The sequence below is a fragment of the Pithys albifrons genome, chromosome 2 (genome assembly GCF_047495875.1).
Source record: "Pithys albifrons albifrons isolate INPA30051 chromosome 2, PitAlb_v1, whole genome shotgun sequence".
Classification (NCBI taxonomy): Eukaryota; Metazoa; Chordata; class Aves; order Passeriformes; family Thamnophilidae; genus Pithys; species Pithys albifrons.
In genome coordinates, this window is record NC_092459.1 from 101,445,537 (window position 1) to 101,463,001 (window position 17,465).

General features: G+C 43.8%; 1 protein-coding gene across 1 annotated transcript in view; it reads left to right on the forward strand.

The window, feature by feature from the left end:
- Positions 1-895: 895 nt before the first annotated feature.
- Positions 896-17,465, forward strand: part of ALK (ALK receptor tyrosine kinase) — a 312,192-nt gene continuing 295,622 nt past the window's right edge. The window contains exon 1 of the mRNA XM_071548064.1: positions 896-1,481. Coding sequence (XP_071404165.1) covers positions 896-1,481 — 586 coding nt within the window. The remainder of the gene's footprint in view (positions 1,482-17,465) is intronic.

Below are 17,465 nucleotides of genomic sequence, written 5' to 3' on the forward strand. Positions count from 1 at the left end.
TTTAGAATGACTTATGCTCTGTTTCCCTCCCTACTTCACACTTTTTTTTTTGTTGGTTTCTTGGTTTGTTGGTTTTGGGGGTGGGATGGGGGCTGGGGTGGTGTTTGTTTGTTTTTTTTCCCCTTTCTCTTCAGAGGAAAGACGTTCAGGGTTGTTTTGTGGACGTCAGCCGTTAAGTAAGGAAAGAAAGCAGGAAAAAAAGGAATGGAAGAAAGGGGAGGATAGGAAAAAGGGAAGACAGAGGGATGGAAAAGAAGAAAAGCGAGCAGCTCTGTCCATCATTGCCTGCACACAGAGAAGAGGCGGGGAACGGGACCCCAGAGTCCCTTGCCATACGGGGGTGGCAGTCGGGCTCAGCGCCCGCTGCCCGCGCCCTGCCCCTGCGGGCCATGCGGAGGTGTGGCTGCAGCTCTGCCTTTCCTGGCGAGCCAGGTCTGTCCCCGTGGGCCGCAAAGAGCCGCTTCCCCAGCCCCGTGCCAGGAGACCGTGCGTGCCCCAACCCCGTCCCCGAGGACGGCTCTCCGCCAGCCCCAGCCTGGGCACGGCGCGTCCCGCCCGCTCCCGGGTCATTTTTTCTCAATGAACGCTCCGCCCGCCCCGCCCCCGTATATTTGCATAATGAGGGCTACGAGCACGCCATTGGCTGCTGGCGGGCGGCCTCGGGCGTGACGTCCGCGCTCGCTGGGTAATGCCTGCGTTGTGGCGGGTAGTTGGAGCCGGCAAAGCGCGCGCAGCGGCGGCTCCGGACGGACCGGGCCGGCGGCGCCTCCGGGGTCTTCGGGCGGACCGGCCTGGCCCGGCAGCCCCGAGCTCTCCCGGCCATCACAGGGACCGCACCAGCATCGTGCTCAGCCCCGCGGGCGCAGGACGGGGCGCTGCCGGCCCCCCACGGGTCATGGCCGGGCGCAGGCTGCCCGCCCGTCTCCTGGCCGCCGCCTGCCTCGCCCTGAGCTTGGCCCCGGGGACAACGGGGCCGCGGGAGAGCCCCGGCCTCTCGCGGCTGCAGAGAAGGAGCCTGGCGGTGGACTTCGTCGTGCCCTCGCTGTTTCGCACCTACGTGCGGGAGCTGGTGCTGGGGCCGCCGGAGCGCTCCGCGGTGCGGTGCCGCCTGCGCCTGGACTGCGCTCCCCTGCTCCGCGCCGCCCGCGGGGCGCTGCCGCGGGCCCCGCCGCCCGGCACCTCCGGCGGGCCCTCCGCGGCGGGCGGGCGGCGGCTGCGGCGCGCCAAACAGCTGGTGCTGGAGGTGGGCGAGGGGACTCTGCGGGACGGCTGCGCCGCAGAACCGCCGCCGGGCTCCGGCGGGGCGCACCTGGAGTTCAACCTCACCGAGCTTTTCGCCTGGTGGCTCCGCGCCGGCGACGGGCGGCTGCGGGTCCGGCTGATGCCCGAGCGCCGCGGCGGCCTCCCGGGCAGCGAGCGCGGGCTGTCGGCGGCCATCCGCGCCGCCCGCCCCCGCATCCTCTTCCACGTCTCCGCGGCAGGTGAGCCGTGCGTTGCATGCTGCGCACCGCGCCGGGCTGCACCCCTGCCCGCCCCCGCTGCGTGCCCCCTCCACGGCCCGCCGGTGCGCTCTGTCCTCTGCTCCGGGACACGCGTCCAGCGGGGTCGCGCCATCCCTGTCACTGAGGGTCTCGGCGGATGCGGGAAACACCCCGGGGCAGTCGCGGCTTGTCCTTAAAGGTTGCGCTTTACCGATGCGAAATGTAGCGAGGGGCTTTGGCGGGGTCAGGAAAGCGCAGAAGGATTTTTACGAAACCCCATGAGTTTGTATGTGCCAGATAGCGGCAAGCAAGACCCAAAGGTTAAAGTGGTGTTAGTCAAAGGACAGCAAGATCGGGTTCTTTGAAACTTAAAAATACAGTCTTAAAGGGATGCTTCCTTAAAGTGCTGCAAGTATTTTCAAGGTTATGTGTAAGCAGACTAGGGAACAACACAAACGTCTCCGAAGCTGGGTCTGATCTCCAATTTTGTGCATTAATACTATTGGTATCAATATTATTGGCTATTATTAATATTATTACTCTTCCTTAAACATCAAAGGTAATGGCTGATAGACAAACCTGAAAAAAGGTTTTGTTCTGAGTTGTATATCTGCAACTGAGTTAATTTCTATCCCTTTTAAAACCACAGAGAATCCTTAGTGAACAGCTCTGTATTAGCTACAGTACGACAAGAAGTTGTACATCAGAGGAGGCTCATGGAGCATTGGTACTTCTGTGAGGAGAGAACCTGGCTTAGGATTTTGGTTCTGGTTGGCAGTGATTTGCAGTCAGGGTATGGAGCAGCTCCTTTAGCACAAATCAGGGCTTTGCTTTGGACCAGCGATCAAAAGAAATTTTCATTCTGTGTGTACATTGTACCTTTAACATAAGCTCTGATTCAGCCTCTCCCACTAAAAGAATATAATACTTAAGAGGACTGCAGGGCCAAGTAATTTGTCACAGTGAGTTAAGTTAGATAGCTTTTATGAAGCTGTGTAGAAGTGTAGAAGTCAATGGTGTGTCCCTGAGCAGCCACCTACTTAATGGACCACAGAGCATACTTTAGTAAATTCGCAAGGGACGAGAGGTGTTGGTGCGGGGCTTTGAAGATGAAGTTGAGCAACTGATTTTTGATGTTCATCTGAAAAGATGGAATAGCCATTTTAAAAACTGCAAATGGAACTCATCTCATTCGTCTCTGCCTGAAACAAAAATCAAAGCAGACTGTCGGAGCAGGCTGGGTGTGAGTCAGTCGAGAGCTGTGGCTGAAGTGCGGTACTCAGGTTAGCTCTTCTTGTGTCAGATCTGGCAGGGATAACAACAGAGGTGTTACTGCCTACCACAAGGTGGCTAGATGAGGCCAACACACCCTACCTTCCAGCATGTCTTGCCTTGCTACATTGCCGTAGAAAAAGAATAATTAAAAATTAAAGACACCAAACTCTACTGTCTCATTTTTTTTCTGTTTGGGGAATTTATTGAGATTAGCACTTGTTTTGATTTACAGATCTCCTTCTTTGGCAGTGAAGATACAGCCTTAGTTTTAAATGTCATCTTGACTCGGGTTCTTAGAGCAATGAGGGAGCTGGAGGACATGCATTTGTCTTCTTAGAGGATGAAGGTGTGTTTTTAACCTGAGTGAAGGTTATCCATGGGGACTAACAGGTGCTCTGATCTTGGGAATACAATGCAGATGGAGCTTGAACCAAAGCTAATAAAACTCACAGGTGTTTACCATGTCTGTTGAGAAGAATTGCATGTTTTCCCAGATCGGTAGGAAGCTGTGCCCCTGTAAAATCATGTTGGAAACAAAGCTCTGCTGTTCTTACTGCAACACAGTCATGCAAAGTCAATCACAGGGGATGCAGGAAAAGAAGGAGCAGAGGAAAGGAATGTAGACCTCATTTACCTATATCAAAGTGATAACTTCTCCTGGCAGCTCTTCATAATCTGTAAAAATCCTGGTCTCTTCCTGAATTCTACACCAAGGTTACTAACATGTTTAAATTGTGTTGCTGTAAAATTGAAACTGCTTTTTCAACAATTACACCTCAGAGGAGTCACACTGTTATGTGGCTTTGCACTGTTTTTGTAAGGTGGGTTTGTTTAACAACATTAGAGATCTTTTCTTACTGCTTGGCTAAGGTGCTGCCTATGTGAACACCTTGTGTCACTGCCGGGCTTAAATTTATGCTGTGTAGCCCTGTTGACAGCCGGAAGTGCTGACACAGTAATAACAGCATGAACAGCATTCACCAGCCCCTAAGTGTGCAGATTCCAGCAATTATTGACACCATTGCAGCTAATGTGTACAGGGCTTAACTAAAGCCCTTCCTAAGGCTACTGAGCTTTCCCTTCAATGGTTAAGCTAATTGGAAATGGATTTCAAACAACACAATCCTTCCATCAACAATATAAAGCTGCTTCACTTATGTTGACATACTTGGATTGGGTTTTTTTCCTTCTCTGCTGGAGGTGCTCAGGATTGCAGTACTTCCCAGAAAAATGTATATTTACCTTCCTAAGTTATTTTTTTGCCTGATTATCCTCCAAATGAATGGGGAATGAATTATATTTTAGGATAAGAAAAAAATTCTTATTTGAGGATAAGAAAAAAACTGACCTCAGTGGTGACAATGGAGTCCTGTAAATAATGTTTTATTGCCTTTAACTGTTATACTCTCAGAGGCTGGCTCGAAATTTAACTGGAGTGAACCTTTTCTCTGCAGCATGTTTGCACAAAGCATAAAGCACTTTGTTACTGAACAATTAGTAAAGGATGTACTTATGGGCTGCTGTCATTTAACAGACAAACCATAAATTCACAGGAATTTGTAAAGGGCTTTCCTGCAAATACTCTTGATGCCAGATTTCTGTCACATATTCATTCTTGTGGGAACTGACCATCGTGCAAGAAAGTGCTTCCATTTACAGAAAATGTGGTCCTCAGCCCATCTAACATTTCTGTGTCAGCTTGGTGTTTTCAGAATTTGATATGAAAGAGTTTTTGTGTCTTGGAAAGGCGTTTGGAATTGATATTGTCTTCTTTTCCCAGTGCTTCTCTGGGACAAAACAAAAAAAAAATGACCAAACAAAATTAATTTTATTCATTTCTGTGGAAAACACACAACAAAAAATGCACAGAAAAGGAGAGGTAAGCTTGGACAGGAATGCAGTGGTGCAGATCTCTCATATTTTAGGTGAACCTCAACTACTAGGTTGCTGTTGTGAATCTGTTCTCATTGTCTTCAGTTTTGATTGGAAATTTCACCCTACCTCCAAGCAAACTTTTCCCAAAAGAATTTAATCAAAATCAATACATTGCCAAGGGGAATTAAACAGCTAACGTGAACATTACTGTCAGGAGATTCCAGGCCAGATTTAGTTCTTGTATTATAGGATTTGCTACATGGTGTTGAACCACAGTGAGTCTCTATAGGAGTGTACTTAGGACAGTTTATTGAGCTTTCTTGGGAGAAACATCTTAACATGTCTCTAGAGAGTACTGGTAATCAAAGAATAGTCTGAACATTAGCACTGACCACCCCTTTCATGACTAATCCTCTGCTTCTGGGCTAAAATTACACAATCAGATAGGATATGTGTCTTGTGCAGAGGTCTTGTGGGGGCCACAGAAACATGGCGTGGGTAGGCACAGGTGTAGGTTAGTCCAGGGTGAGTGCTCTGCACTCACATGGGCTCCAAAGTGATCCAGAGCCCATCTACCCAAATCCTGCACTGGTGCCTGGATTTTTTTCATGCTAAGGTCATAGGTAACCAGTCCACTCAATGTAGGGTACCTGATCCACAGATGTTGTTTAATAGGTTTCTCGGGTTTCTTGTGAGTTTACCCAGGAACTTTAATAAGCTGAAATGGCTGTAAAATAACTTCCCATGAGAACTAATTGCTACTTACATATGCAAAGGTGGGAAGCATATGTTAAGAAGGGCCATACAGGGATGAAAATGAGTCATTCCTCCCTCTAAAGGTCAATGTACTTTCATTCATGAAATAGATTTAACATTCCAATTATATTTTTTAAATAGCAATGCATAACTTTCATCCTCTGGCTAGGCGAAATATTACTTCTGCGCTGTGGCCTTCATCTAAAATTTTATTAGCTTGCTACATGTATTCTTCCTGAAACTGTCTGTATTCACTACATACATTATAATATTGAGGCAATTAGGCTTTACATCTTTAGAGTACTGCTACCATGCACCTGAAGTCATTTGCAAGAGGAACCCTTTGCCTAAAGATTAGAAAAAACTTCAGACTAGATAAAAGTGTGGTTTTAAAAAGTGGACATTTTGTGAATGAAAATCAGAGCTCCAAGCTGAAATTTGACTGTGGTAAAGTCTACAGAATTATTTCTGCTTATTTTAGAGGTACCAGCACTTAATCAAGGCCTCTTAGTTATATTTTATTATTTTTTGATTTAGTTTTTCTGCCATCAAAGGACAGCATTTGGAGTTGTGCCATACTGAGCAGAAAACTGGTAAAAGATATCAGTCACTTTGCAGTTGTTCTCTGTTTTCCTCATCCTCAACTGTATGCCACATCTGAGATCTGATCTTGGTCTTCTGATAAAGCAGAGGCAAAATTTGGTTGATAAGACTGAGACATTGCCATAGGGTTTCCAAAAGGTTACAGATGTAGTGCAAGTGGCTTTGCTTTTTCCTGCTGGGGTTTTGCACTCTGTTAGTGCACCAGCTTTGCCAGTCCAAAGATTGAGGAGAGTGGGAGTTGCACCTGAGTTTACTCTAGACGTGAACTAGTGTAAATTGAGGTTTTCCTTTTCTACCCTTGGGTTATCATGGGTACCAGTGTGCTGCATGATCCTTGATCTTACTGCTGTTCCTATCCAAGTCACTTCACTACTCCAGCAGCCCTAAGAAAACTGAGGAAAACTCACAGCCTATTACTCTCCTGAATCATGATGCCTTGAACTCTGTTTCCACGCTGATCACAAACATTTGGCTTGTAAAGCCACCAGGCTTTCACAATAAAGCCACCAGACTTTACAAATTTATTGCCAATTATTTGGCAGATGATGTTAGAAATGATGCTCACTCTTTGAATGGTTCATGGAAAGCATGCTGTGATCACATGGTTTTGTTTTCACAGAGTGAAATGGTGTTGCTGATCCTAGATGGGTATCAGGATTATGCTTAATGTGTTTATGATTTCTGATCTGTTTTCTGCGAATTTTCTTGCTTTTAGGCTCATTGTTCTCATGAATGTTCTTCTTCATAAGCATGTTCAGTAAAATACCCATAAACTAACATGAGAAGGGGCACAAGTAACATTTTATTATGTTTGAATGAACATTTATGACACCTTTTAAAAATATGTTTTCTCTGAACTTGCCGTGCTTTATTTCCACATCCTTAAAAACACGGAAGAAATACCCACAACAAAGAAGTGCACTGGGACACTTAAGATCTTTATTATACAAAAGCAGATATACTCTTCAAAAGCAAAGGCAGTTTTGGAGCATCTGATTGAATTGGATCCTGAAGTAATCTGATCATTTGGTTCACTGCACATTTCACGTGAACACTACATGTTTGTGACACTGTTTGTGAATTAGCCAAAAAAAGTAGAAAAGGTGAGTGGACATTTGCAGTATTTATCACTTACAGAATTCCCAACTAAGTGAGCTTCTTCTTAGTAGAAAAGGTATTACCTGTTCAATACATCAGTGCTAGCTCATTTGAAGTGATGGTCTTTGAGAGTCCAAGTTGCTTCCAAAGAGACAGCAAATACCACACTGTGCCTGGATGTTTCCTGCCTAATTCTCCCCCCAAGCATACAGTTGGGCTACCCAGTACTAGAGTGCTCAGACTACACAATGTACTTTTTTGGCACAAGCGATTTACCTAACAGCAAGCAGCAGTTCAGTTTGGTTGCTTTCCAAATCTCTTTTTACCCACTGAGCCACAGCATGTATTTCCTGAGAAGCCCTTCTGAGCTCAACAGAGCTGCTGAGACCGCAGTGCTGAGCTGACAAAGGTCCGTTATGAAATGTGCCACATTTGTCTTGCTTCTCTAATTCAGAAAGATTTGGTTGGAGAAAAATGTCATGGAAGCATAAATGCAGATTTGATAAGTCTGACCTTTCTTTTCTTGCGAACAATAAATGTCAGAAAGCTTAAAATGACAAGCTGGAATGGCTGGAGGTTATTTATGTGTTTAAATATTTAGGCAAGAAACACATTTTGAAACAAAAGTCTAATTTACATGACTATTTTGATTTATGACTGAGGCAGCCAAGTAGCTTCATGGTTGTCACTATCCTGCTTAGCATGGCTGCTCAGAAATTCCCTGTGACAGCACAGATAGGACTTAGATATCTCTGCTTTCAGAATCTATAAACTATGCCAGTTGTAGTGAAGAAGAATCAACTTCACTGATAGTCCAGTAGAATTGATCTATGATGTGGCTGAAGCGTTCTAAGTGTATCCAGTAGAAAGAGCTGGTGGCTGGCTCCAAACTGACTTGAGACAAATTTCTAACAACAAGCATTTCTTCTGCCAAGGAACTTCAGAAGTTTGCTGCAAGAATCGAGTTCTGCTTTGACTTCCAGCTTAATTATCTTGCAGTTTTGAGTCTGGCGCAGAGTGAGCAGGGAGGAGGAGAGGATCAAGGAACTGGGCTCAGAAGAGGTGTTGTGTATGCACAGCTCTGCCACTGGCATGTCCTGTGACACAAAATACTTACTTTTGTGGCAGATACTTCCTTTGTAAAGCAAGGGTAGTTTTGACTGCTTTTGCACTCCCTTGGTAGAAGGTGCTTTTTTGTGGATTACTAGCGCTTTTACTTTCTAAGAACCTCAATAAAGGCAGTAAGGTGCAGTCTGAACTCTCAGATTTCTAAGGGAAAAGCTAGAACAGCCTGCCATATTGATTTATTCCCATCTCTGCAGTAATAATCACAGGACTGCTATTTCCTTCATTTCAATGTTAGCAAACTTACAGTTTTGTTTGATGCTACAAGAGACTAAGTTTCTATTTTATTTTGAAAAATGATGAGCCCTACCTTTGACTATTAAAACACCACGTGTCTTGAAACCAAATTGTCAAATTTAGGTTTGAAATTGAATAGTTTGTGCAGCTTTGACCAGGGTTACTTGTAGCTCCACAGACAGGAGAGTGGGATAGGCTGTGCCCCCTCTGCCCATGGCCAGCTGCCCATGGTGATTTTGGTGGCTGCACCTGGGCACCATCTCCATTTGAAGTGAGGAGCTGCAGGTGTTGACTGCTGTTGACTGGTGGGGGATGCTGAGCAAACCAAACACTGCCTTCCTGGAATGGAGAACATTTAGGCAGTTGGGGAAGTTTTTATCCTGTATGTTTTCCTAAAAGTATCAGAAATCTGCACAGAATGTGGCATTTGAGATCGTTTAAAACTTCAGTGGCCTGCCTGTTTCTTCCTGGATTACTGATGGCACAGTGGAGATATTAGGTAGAAATCCTGTAACTAGATGGTTCTACAGGTGTAGGGCATCCTCTTTACGACTTGTCCCTAGCAACTCTTCAGTTGCAAATATTAAGAGTTTTTCAGTGGTAGTCCAATGTTTGCATCAAGGCAGAAGAACTACCTTTCTTGCTCAAATAAGGGCACATGCTGAATCCCTTTCAGACTGGGGTTTTCCTTGTACTAATGTGCTGTGAAGGAAGAGGTGCAAGCTCTTTCTGCAAGCTTCTCCCCATTTCCTTACTGACAAGCAACTCTCTCTGATCTCGTACCTTACAAAATCTTGTGATGAAACGAAACCATGACTCTGTCTTCAAGTTACAAGCAGGGCAAAGGGAGAGAAGCTGGCAAAGAGCCAAGAACACTTGGTGGTGAGTGTAGGGGAAAAAAGCAGGTGCAGTGGAGAGGGTGGGAATGCAGTGTGAGATAGCTGTGTGTGGATTCTTGTACTGTGTGTTTCTTGATGTCTACTAGTCTAAGGAAATGTATTGGAGAGGGTGTTTCTCCATACGTCATACTTGTTCTAAGACTTTTATGTTAATAAAGTTTTCTTTCTAGTTCAGTTTTGAAAGCTTGCGTGATTCTTCTGAATGCAGTCACTGCAGTGCTGGTGGCATGCAGCTGAGTATCTGTGACTTCACCTCTTAGAAATCTGTGGTGATCCTCCAGAGCTCTGCAAGTTGCAGCAAACCTCTAATTACAACTTGTACATTGGCATTTGCCTGCTGTTTCTACTGGCCCTTTAGGTAAGGGGCTATCTCAGATGCATCAGAGTGTCTGGGTTTTTTATAGCCTCTTTCATGTTGGATTCTCCAAGTACTTTAAGGCTTATCATCCTGGTGACAATGCTAGGCATTATTATGTCTATTTCACAGAGAGATCATAGAAGCCAGGGATGGAAAAAGCATTATTTGATTATGTTAGACTGCAAGTGCTGAATAGAATTTTCTCATACAGAGCATACCATATAGTGATGTCTCTCTCTGCTTCATCCAAAAGGCCAAGAAAGAACAAGAAATTAGAGTTGAGAGGCTTGTTAACTTTGTGGAAATACTGCAGCACTTATTGGCAAAACTCCCTCCAGGTCTTCTCTACTCCACACTGTGTTTGTGACACTTGTCTTTAAATTAATCTGGTTTTGTCACATTCCACAGTTTTTGCATTATTGTTTGCTTTTTAGTTTAGGGTGCATCTGTGATCTGCCGAGCCTCATCTTCAGACATCACCCCGCAGCCTTTCCCTTGGTAGGGCAGTGTATGTCAGCATTAGAGAGAGTGATGCAATGGTTATTTCTGAGGGACATTTCATTATTGATCCTAATTAAACTTGAAACTAATGAGAAAGGATTACTTTTCAGGGCTGGAGAGGAGGCCAGAATAGTTATTATGGGTTAATTATTCTTCTAAAAGACTTGTTTTAAGTAACAATTCATTTTGTTAACTTTTTTCTTATGTCGTACAAGAGCCTTGTTTGAAAAGGATTCAAAATATAATTGCTGCACTGACCTCATCTAGCTCTCAATCAGTAATCTCCTTCCATCACCAAAAGGTTAATAAAATCTTTAAGGAAAGGAATGCTGTGCCTTATCTATGTGTAGACAGTTTAGAATAGGTCTCTCTGCAAGTATTTCTTATTGCCCTTCTCCCTGATTTCTTTGGCATACTTTTTAGATTTGAAAAATGTTGCATTCCATAAAGCTTCCAAATTTAATGGTTGCTTTGCAAAACAGATGCCTTACAGAGGCAGAGACTGAATCTAGTCAGGGCAGGCTGAGTTGGCACATAAGTCAGAACCTGTTTCTTTGTTTTTAAAACTAGGGCCTGTGCTGAACCTTAAAAATATCTCCTCACTTTACAGGATGCTGGGCTGCTCATGTGATAATTGGTATTTGCTAAATAAACAAGGAATGGAGGAGATGAGACTCATTGTACATGGGAACTAAGGTTTCTTTCTGGTTGGGAAGCACTATGGCTTTTGGTGAGGAGAACACATGCTGGTCCACTTTGCTCCTTCCCAACTCTCATGTTATCCCTTTCTTCTTGTCTCTTTGTAGAGATGAGTAATGGCTTCAGATTGTTGCAATATTGTACTACAAAAAGGGAAAGGGAGAGCTGAGTTAGTGATACTGTGAGTGCAGAAAGCTGAATAAAATCATAGAATTCTGTAGGTTTGAAAAGACCTCTGAAATCATTGAGCCTAATTGGTGGACTTGGCAGACCACCATTAAATAATGTCCCTACGTGTTTCTTTGAACACTTCCAGGGATAGTGACTCCACCACTTCCCTGGGCAGCCTATTCCAGTGCTTGAATCCCTTCAGTGAAAAAAAATTCCTAATGTCCAATCTAAACCTTCCATGGTGCAACTGGAGGTCATTTCCTCTTGTCCTGTCATTACCTAGGAGGAGACCGAACCCCACCTGGCTATAACCTCCTGTCAGGTAGTTGTAGAGAGTAGTAACAGTCCCCCCTGAGCCTCCTTTGCTCCAGGCTGAATAACCCCAAGCTCCCTCAGCTTCTCCTCATTAGACTTGTGCTTCAGACTCTTCCTCATCTCTGTTGCCCTTTGGACTTGCTCCAGCACCTCAGTGTCTTTCCTGTAGTGAGGGGCCACAGCTGGACACAGCATTCGAGGTGCAGCCTCACCAGTGCTGATACAGGGGGACAATCACATCCCCAGTAGTGCTCAGCACAATATTGCTGATACAAGCCAGGGTGCCACTGGCCTTCCTGGCCATGTAGGCACACTGCTTGCTCGTGCTCAGCCCCTGTTGAACAGGTCCTTCTCTGTTGGGCCAAGTCTGCAGTGCCGTGTGGGGTTGTGACCCAAGTAATGTGACCTGGCACTTCAGCTTGTTCAACCTCATACAACTGGCCATGGCCCATCAATCGAGATCCCTCCGTTTTTGTGGACAGGAAAGATATCAGATAGGGCAGCTTATGTGCTCCATTAACCATTTGCCCGATGCCTTCTCGCAGGATTCCTGCTTTGCATCTTATATTCATGTGAGGGCTGCAAAAGCAAATGCCCATTTTTGACGATGTTGCTGTGAGCAGCAAGGCCTCAAATGGAAGGTGGGAACTTGCAACTTAGGAGAGCCCTTGGTACTGCGGCAATTTACCTACTAAGTCCACATTACAATTATCTTAAAGGGCAGCATTGACCAGTCCTGAGTTCAAGAGAAGAGTTACATCCTCCATCTGGGTGCTTGTATCAAGTTCAAAGATAAAACACCCTCTGAGTAATCCCTCTTGCCACAGGACTCTGCTTAGGCCAGCACATAGGATTTGGGATAATATTTGAAGTGCTGAGTCCCTTTTGCGATGAAGGTTTTAAATTACACAAAGATTGATCAAAGGCCCAATGTTTTCTTCTCTGCCTTGCCAGCCTACTGTCCTTTATCTCTTGAAACAAAGCAACATTAACTTTTAAGATCTGATTCAATAATATTTTATGGATAATAATTATGACTGATACTAAGCCTTCAGCAACCAGTCTGTATGGAGACTTAATGTATTGAGGTTTATTACCAGTGTAACCTATCTTTTTACATCGTTGTAAAGCAGGATCAACTATACTGATAAGAGGAAAGAGAAATATCAATGAACTCTTTGCCTTTGCTTCTCTGCAGCGTGTTCATGTTCTTGCCACTTAGTATTGGTTGCGCGGTGCGAGTTTGCTGGTGAAGGGATTTTGTTTACAGAGTCTGTTTGCGCAACTGCAGAGTGCATGAATGAATGAATGCATGAATGAGCTACAGCAATCTTATGCTGGGAAAAGGAATCCATTAGTGGGTAGACCCTGGAGACCAATTGATCATACTTTCCCTTTTAATAGTAAGTGTGTGAATGCAAAGTTTACAGAGATGCTATTTAGAGATGAGGTGTGCAAACGTCTCTAAGGCTTATCCAAATAATGGAAGTTATTAAATATGTGAAACTTCTTTAGACACCTCATATTAGTGATTTTTTTCCCAGAAGTTTCCTTAATCTCATCAGGACATAATTGTATGTACACATGTCATAACTGTCTATGGAGATGGTCCCTAAAGCAAACTGAAGACTAGGCTGAACAAAAGAAAAGTCTGGTTTCTAGGTCCTTTAGTGCTGTGCATAGTGGTCTAATATAAAATTCAATATGAAAAGGGAAACTTGCCTTCATTTCCATACAGGGTCTTCAAGGAAGGTTATCCTTCTATACTGGCACTGAAAAAGTCACCTGAAGGACCTGTGTCCTTGCTCAGCTGAACCTTGTGATGTTCATGCATCATTAACCGTAACTGTATTACATAGTTGCCTTTTTTTGCCTTGCTTCTCCTCATAACTTTTGGTATAAGGAAATCTACATCCCTGGTAGGTTCAAATAAGATGCTGTCTGCTTGTGTCCTTTTCGCCTTTTTGATGGGAAAGCAGAAGGGAATTCTAAAGTGCTCTGGGAGCTAGTTGGAGGCCTTGCTTTGACATCTCTAAATATGTGAGTAATGGGGTGCTTAGAACTGATTTTACTTGTGATGGATGATCAACAATAAGAGATCACAAATTGTGGGCAGCAGAGCTTGCAGAGGAGAGCTGCTCAACAAGATTAATGGGAAGGCAGACCTTTAGTGTAATGAAAGACACAGTTCCGGCTTGAAAACAGACAATGACACACTAGATCGAGTCTTGAAGATTTGGACAGTCAGGTTCCCTCTGCAGGCAGCAATGCTGTGCATTTGTAGAGCCCCTCCCTAGGTAGGGAACACTGAACAGCTGCAAGACAAAGGCACTGTAGTTCTCACTTCACCTGCAAATGAGTACACTGGGACACAAGGATTGTTGAAGGGCTGTCTAAGCTGGGGATAGGAATGCTGAAGGAAGACTAGAAATTTGTATTTGTTCTAAGACGTGCAAGCCAATCAGAGAAACAGGATGAGACTGCAGTAGAATGTAACTGGGTCTGAGCACTCCAGGGTTTGTTTTAAAATCAGACAATTTTTGTGGAGAAATTACCTAAGACAAATCACACAAGTGAAACATAATTGGGAAAAAAAACTCTAACCAAACGAAACCCCCCAGCTTGTTCCACTTTTAATTAGATAGTAATTATCTTATTATCAGGGAAAATATCAAGTTTAAAAGAAAAGATGTATCTCTGTACTGAAATAAAAGAAAACCCCAACAGGTGAAAATGTAGCACATCCTTTCCTTCCACTGTAAGTTGCAAGCTGTTATTAACTCTGAATGTCATGACTACAAGAATATGAGCAGGAAGCAGAATTAGCAAAATGTTAGTGGGGCCAGCTACAGGATCATTGTTATGGCTGCAACTGTTACTCTATCTCTGACAAGGATAATGGTGTGTGGAAATGAAGCCAGCAAACATGTAAAATACATCTAAATATAGAGGACCAAACAGCAAATAATAACTGGACCAGTAATCTGATGCAGAAGGCCTTATCTGTGAGTACAGTGGCTTGAAAGATGGCAGTGCTGGTAGATAAACATTAAGAGGACTATGAAGCTGAGGATAAATAGAGCAATATCCTCTAAACAGTAAAGAGCTGGAGCATAAGACCCTGGAAAGACATTCAGGACTTATTGCTTGAGAAAGATTCCTAAAGCTGTCAAGCAGATGTGCAGCTGGTAAGTAGATGACTTGCTGGGACGTTGACTGAAATGGTAGAAGAAATAAATCAGAGGAGATTGCATTAGTGTAACTGAAGGCAGTACATTACGTTGGTTTGAAGTATAGTATCCTGTAGAGAAAGCAATGACTGTCATCCCAGAAGAATGATCAAACTGAATGAAGACAAGTCCTAGATTTAGGCTGTAGCATAGGCAGAGGTTTCTCCTCTGAGCAGTCATAATTTTCAGGTTTTTGTGAAGACCTTGGACTAGAGTTTGATGGGAGGCATAAGAGTCTGATTCAAAGCCTACTGAAGCCAATGACATCTTCCCATTGTATGTTTGCTCCACTCTCCTGCTCTCAGGTACAGCCAGGCTGGGCAAGAACTACCTTTCCTGCTCTTTGTTATCAGGCCATATGCTGTGAGTGTACAGGGAGACACAGCGCACTTCATTCTTTTTGTGTCGGAAGATGAGACATAGAACTTCTTTTCAGCATGTTTTTTGCCAGACCTTAGTCTAGATGGTAAGCAAAAGAAGACACTGGTGCTGAGTTTAGTAACCGAACCAATATTGTCTGTGCTGTCCTTATGCAAGCCAAATGAGCTCGAAGTGCTACGAGTCCTTGTTCTTGATTTCTTATTGTTTTATGGAAGGGGCTTTTGGCCATAACTGTTGCACAGTAGCATGTGTGTCAGCCATTAAACACCACTCGCTGTAGCCAGCTCTCTTAGACCTTTGACATCCTATGTCTGGGTTTTGAATTGAATGAAAACAAGGGAAACATCAGCCCAATAAGGGGAATGAAGGAGCAAGAGCATCCTAGTGCAAGCAAAGGGGAAAACAACATCTCTCTGGAGTCCAGTGAAAGGAGAAAAGTGTTTGTCAGGCTTACCAGAATATGACTAAAGAAAGGGAAAGTTCTGATAGTCACCTCTTGAAATTTTTATATTCACTGTTCATTAAGCATTGCATCCCTGAAGACCTAGTTTTAAGAATTTTACTTTTATTCAAATGCAGTTATGGTTGATTTACCCCAAGGTACTTTACAGCACAAACAGACCAGGCTGATCTCTCAGTTGAGGATGAGCACCATCCCCCCTTTTCTGCCCTGCCTATGCTACTGTGGTCGTGCCTTCATGGTAAGGCACTTTTACATGATATCCCAGACTGACATTATCTTTTGCATGATATCCCAGACTGAAATTATAATGGTTAAAAATTTTTCCCTTTCTACCCCATGAAAAATTTTCAGTATATGATTCTAAAATTATATCAAATACTCTTTTATCACTTAAAAGTTTGAAAATAAGTTATTTTTAAAAATAGGGTAAAAGGATTGGAAAGGGGGAAATGTGACAATATCCTTTCTGAAAAGAAAAAGCCAACTAACTTGAGATGTCCGTCTGAATGGAGAACATGACTTTTTCCTACCTCTAAAATCAGTTCCAAAGTAGCTGTGATCATCAAACCCATCTGCAAAGATAAAACCCATCTGCAAAGATCCGAAGCATGATCTTGTCTCTTAACTTGTTTTTTATCATCACTCTCATTCACTTCACCAGAAGCACTTGAGGATGGCAGAGTGGGGTCCAGATTAGAATGTTGAAGGCAAGAAAAAATAATAGGAAGTCAGACGAGATTTTATTAAAGTCACATCAATGAATTATCACTAGGAAGAGCAGGTAAAGTGCCTAAATGAAAATTCTTATCCAAACTAGTTTACAACTAACACAAAAGTGCTTTATAATCTCCTGTGTTAATTCAAACTAGAATAATTCAGAATTTTTTTCCTAGTCTCTGAATTGGTCCATTGATTGTTCCTGTGAGGTAACATCCTGGGACACATCTGTTTTATTCATAGTTTTCATTTCATGGCAAGACCAGGACTTATTTCTCATGTTGCACTGTGGTGCCTCTTAGTATAAACTTGGATTCTGCTTTACTATTTTTGTGCTGATGCTGTAAGAAGATAAGCTTTACATGGTGGGTTTTGAGCTGCTCCAGCAAATCTCTAGCCTTGGAATGAAAGCCTGGTTTTCAAGGCTGCTTTGAGAACATGGTTCTCTGTCTAGAGCTTTATCACTGACCTTCCAAACCTGGTCACTGCTTCACTAAAGCCTATCTCCAGAGCCTCATGGGCACTTCCATTATCCTGACATTATCATTATGTCTGTTGAGAAGAGTTCTGCAAGATCCAGAAGCAGTTCTGTTTGGGTAAAACACAGGTATCTCTTGCCTCTCTGTAGCATCCCTTGTTGGTACAGATTGCTGGGGTCACACACAGTGGGTTTCAGATGCCCCCTTCAATTACGTGCCCAAGGACAGGGAGGGTTCTTGACTTCTGGCGCTACGGTTTCAGGAAGGCTAAATTTTGGAATTCACCTCTGTAAAAAGTCACAGGTAAAAGCCACTTGAATCAGAGCCAAAGCTGGAGCTGGTGCAGCACAGGGGCAAGTTCAGCTCTAGTGACCTGAATCTGACCTGCCTTAAATGCAGAGACCAGCTGACTTTTATTTTCCAGGAAAATCCATTTGTTTGTTTTCAGCAGAAGCTTCTCTGTTAAAGCCTTGTTTTACCTATCTGAGCAAGCTAGGTTCTGTGTTATGATGCTGTACTACAGTGTGGGGGTGAGTGTAAGTGCATCCCTTAAGGAAAGCTGTTTTGGAGTTCTACCTTAAAGAGAACAGAGCTACTTGGAGTATGTGTGATGGCTTGTGACCAATGAGAGGCTGTGGTGTATCCAAGGTGAATTGGTTAACCAATTATGTGTTGACATGTTGGATATGAGAGTGCTTAAAAGGTGTGGGAATTACTGCGTGAGAGAGAGATTTACTAGGATGTGAGAGTGAGTCAGATCTAGATCTACTGATGTAATAGGAACTAACTTCTTCTACTATGA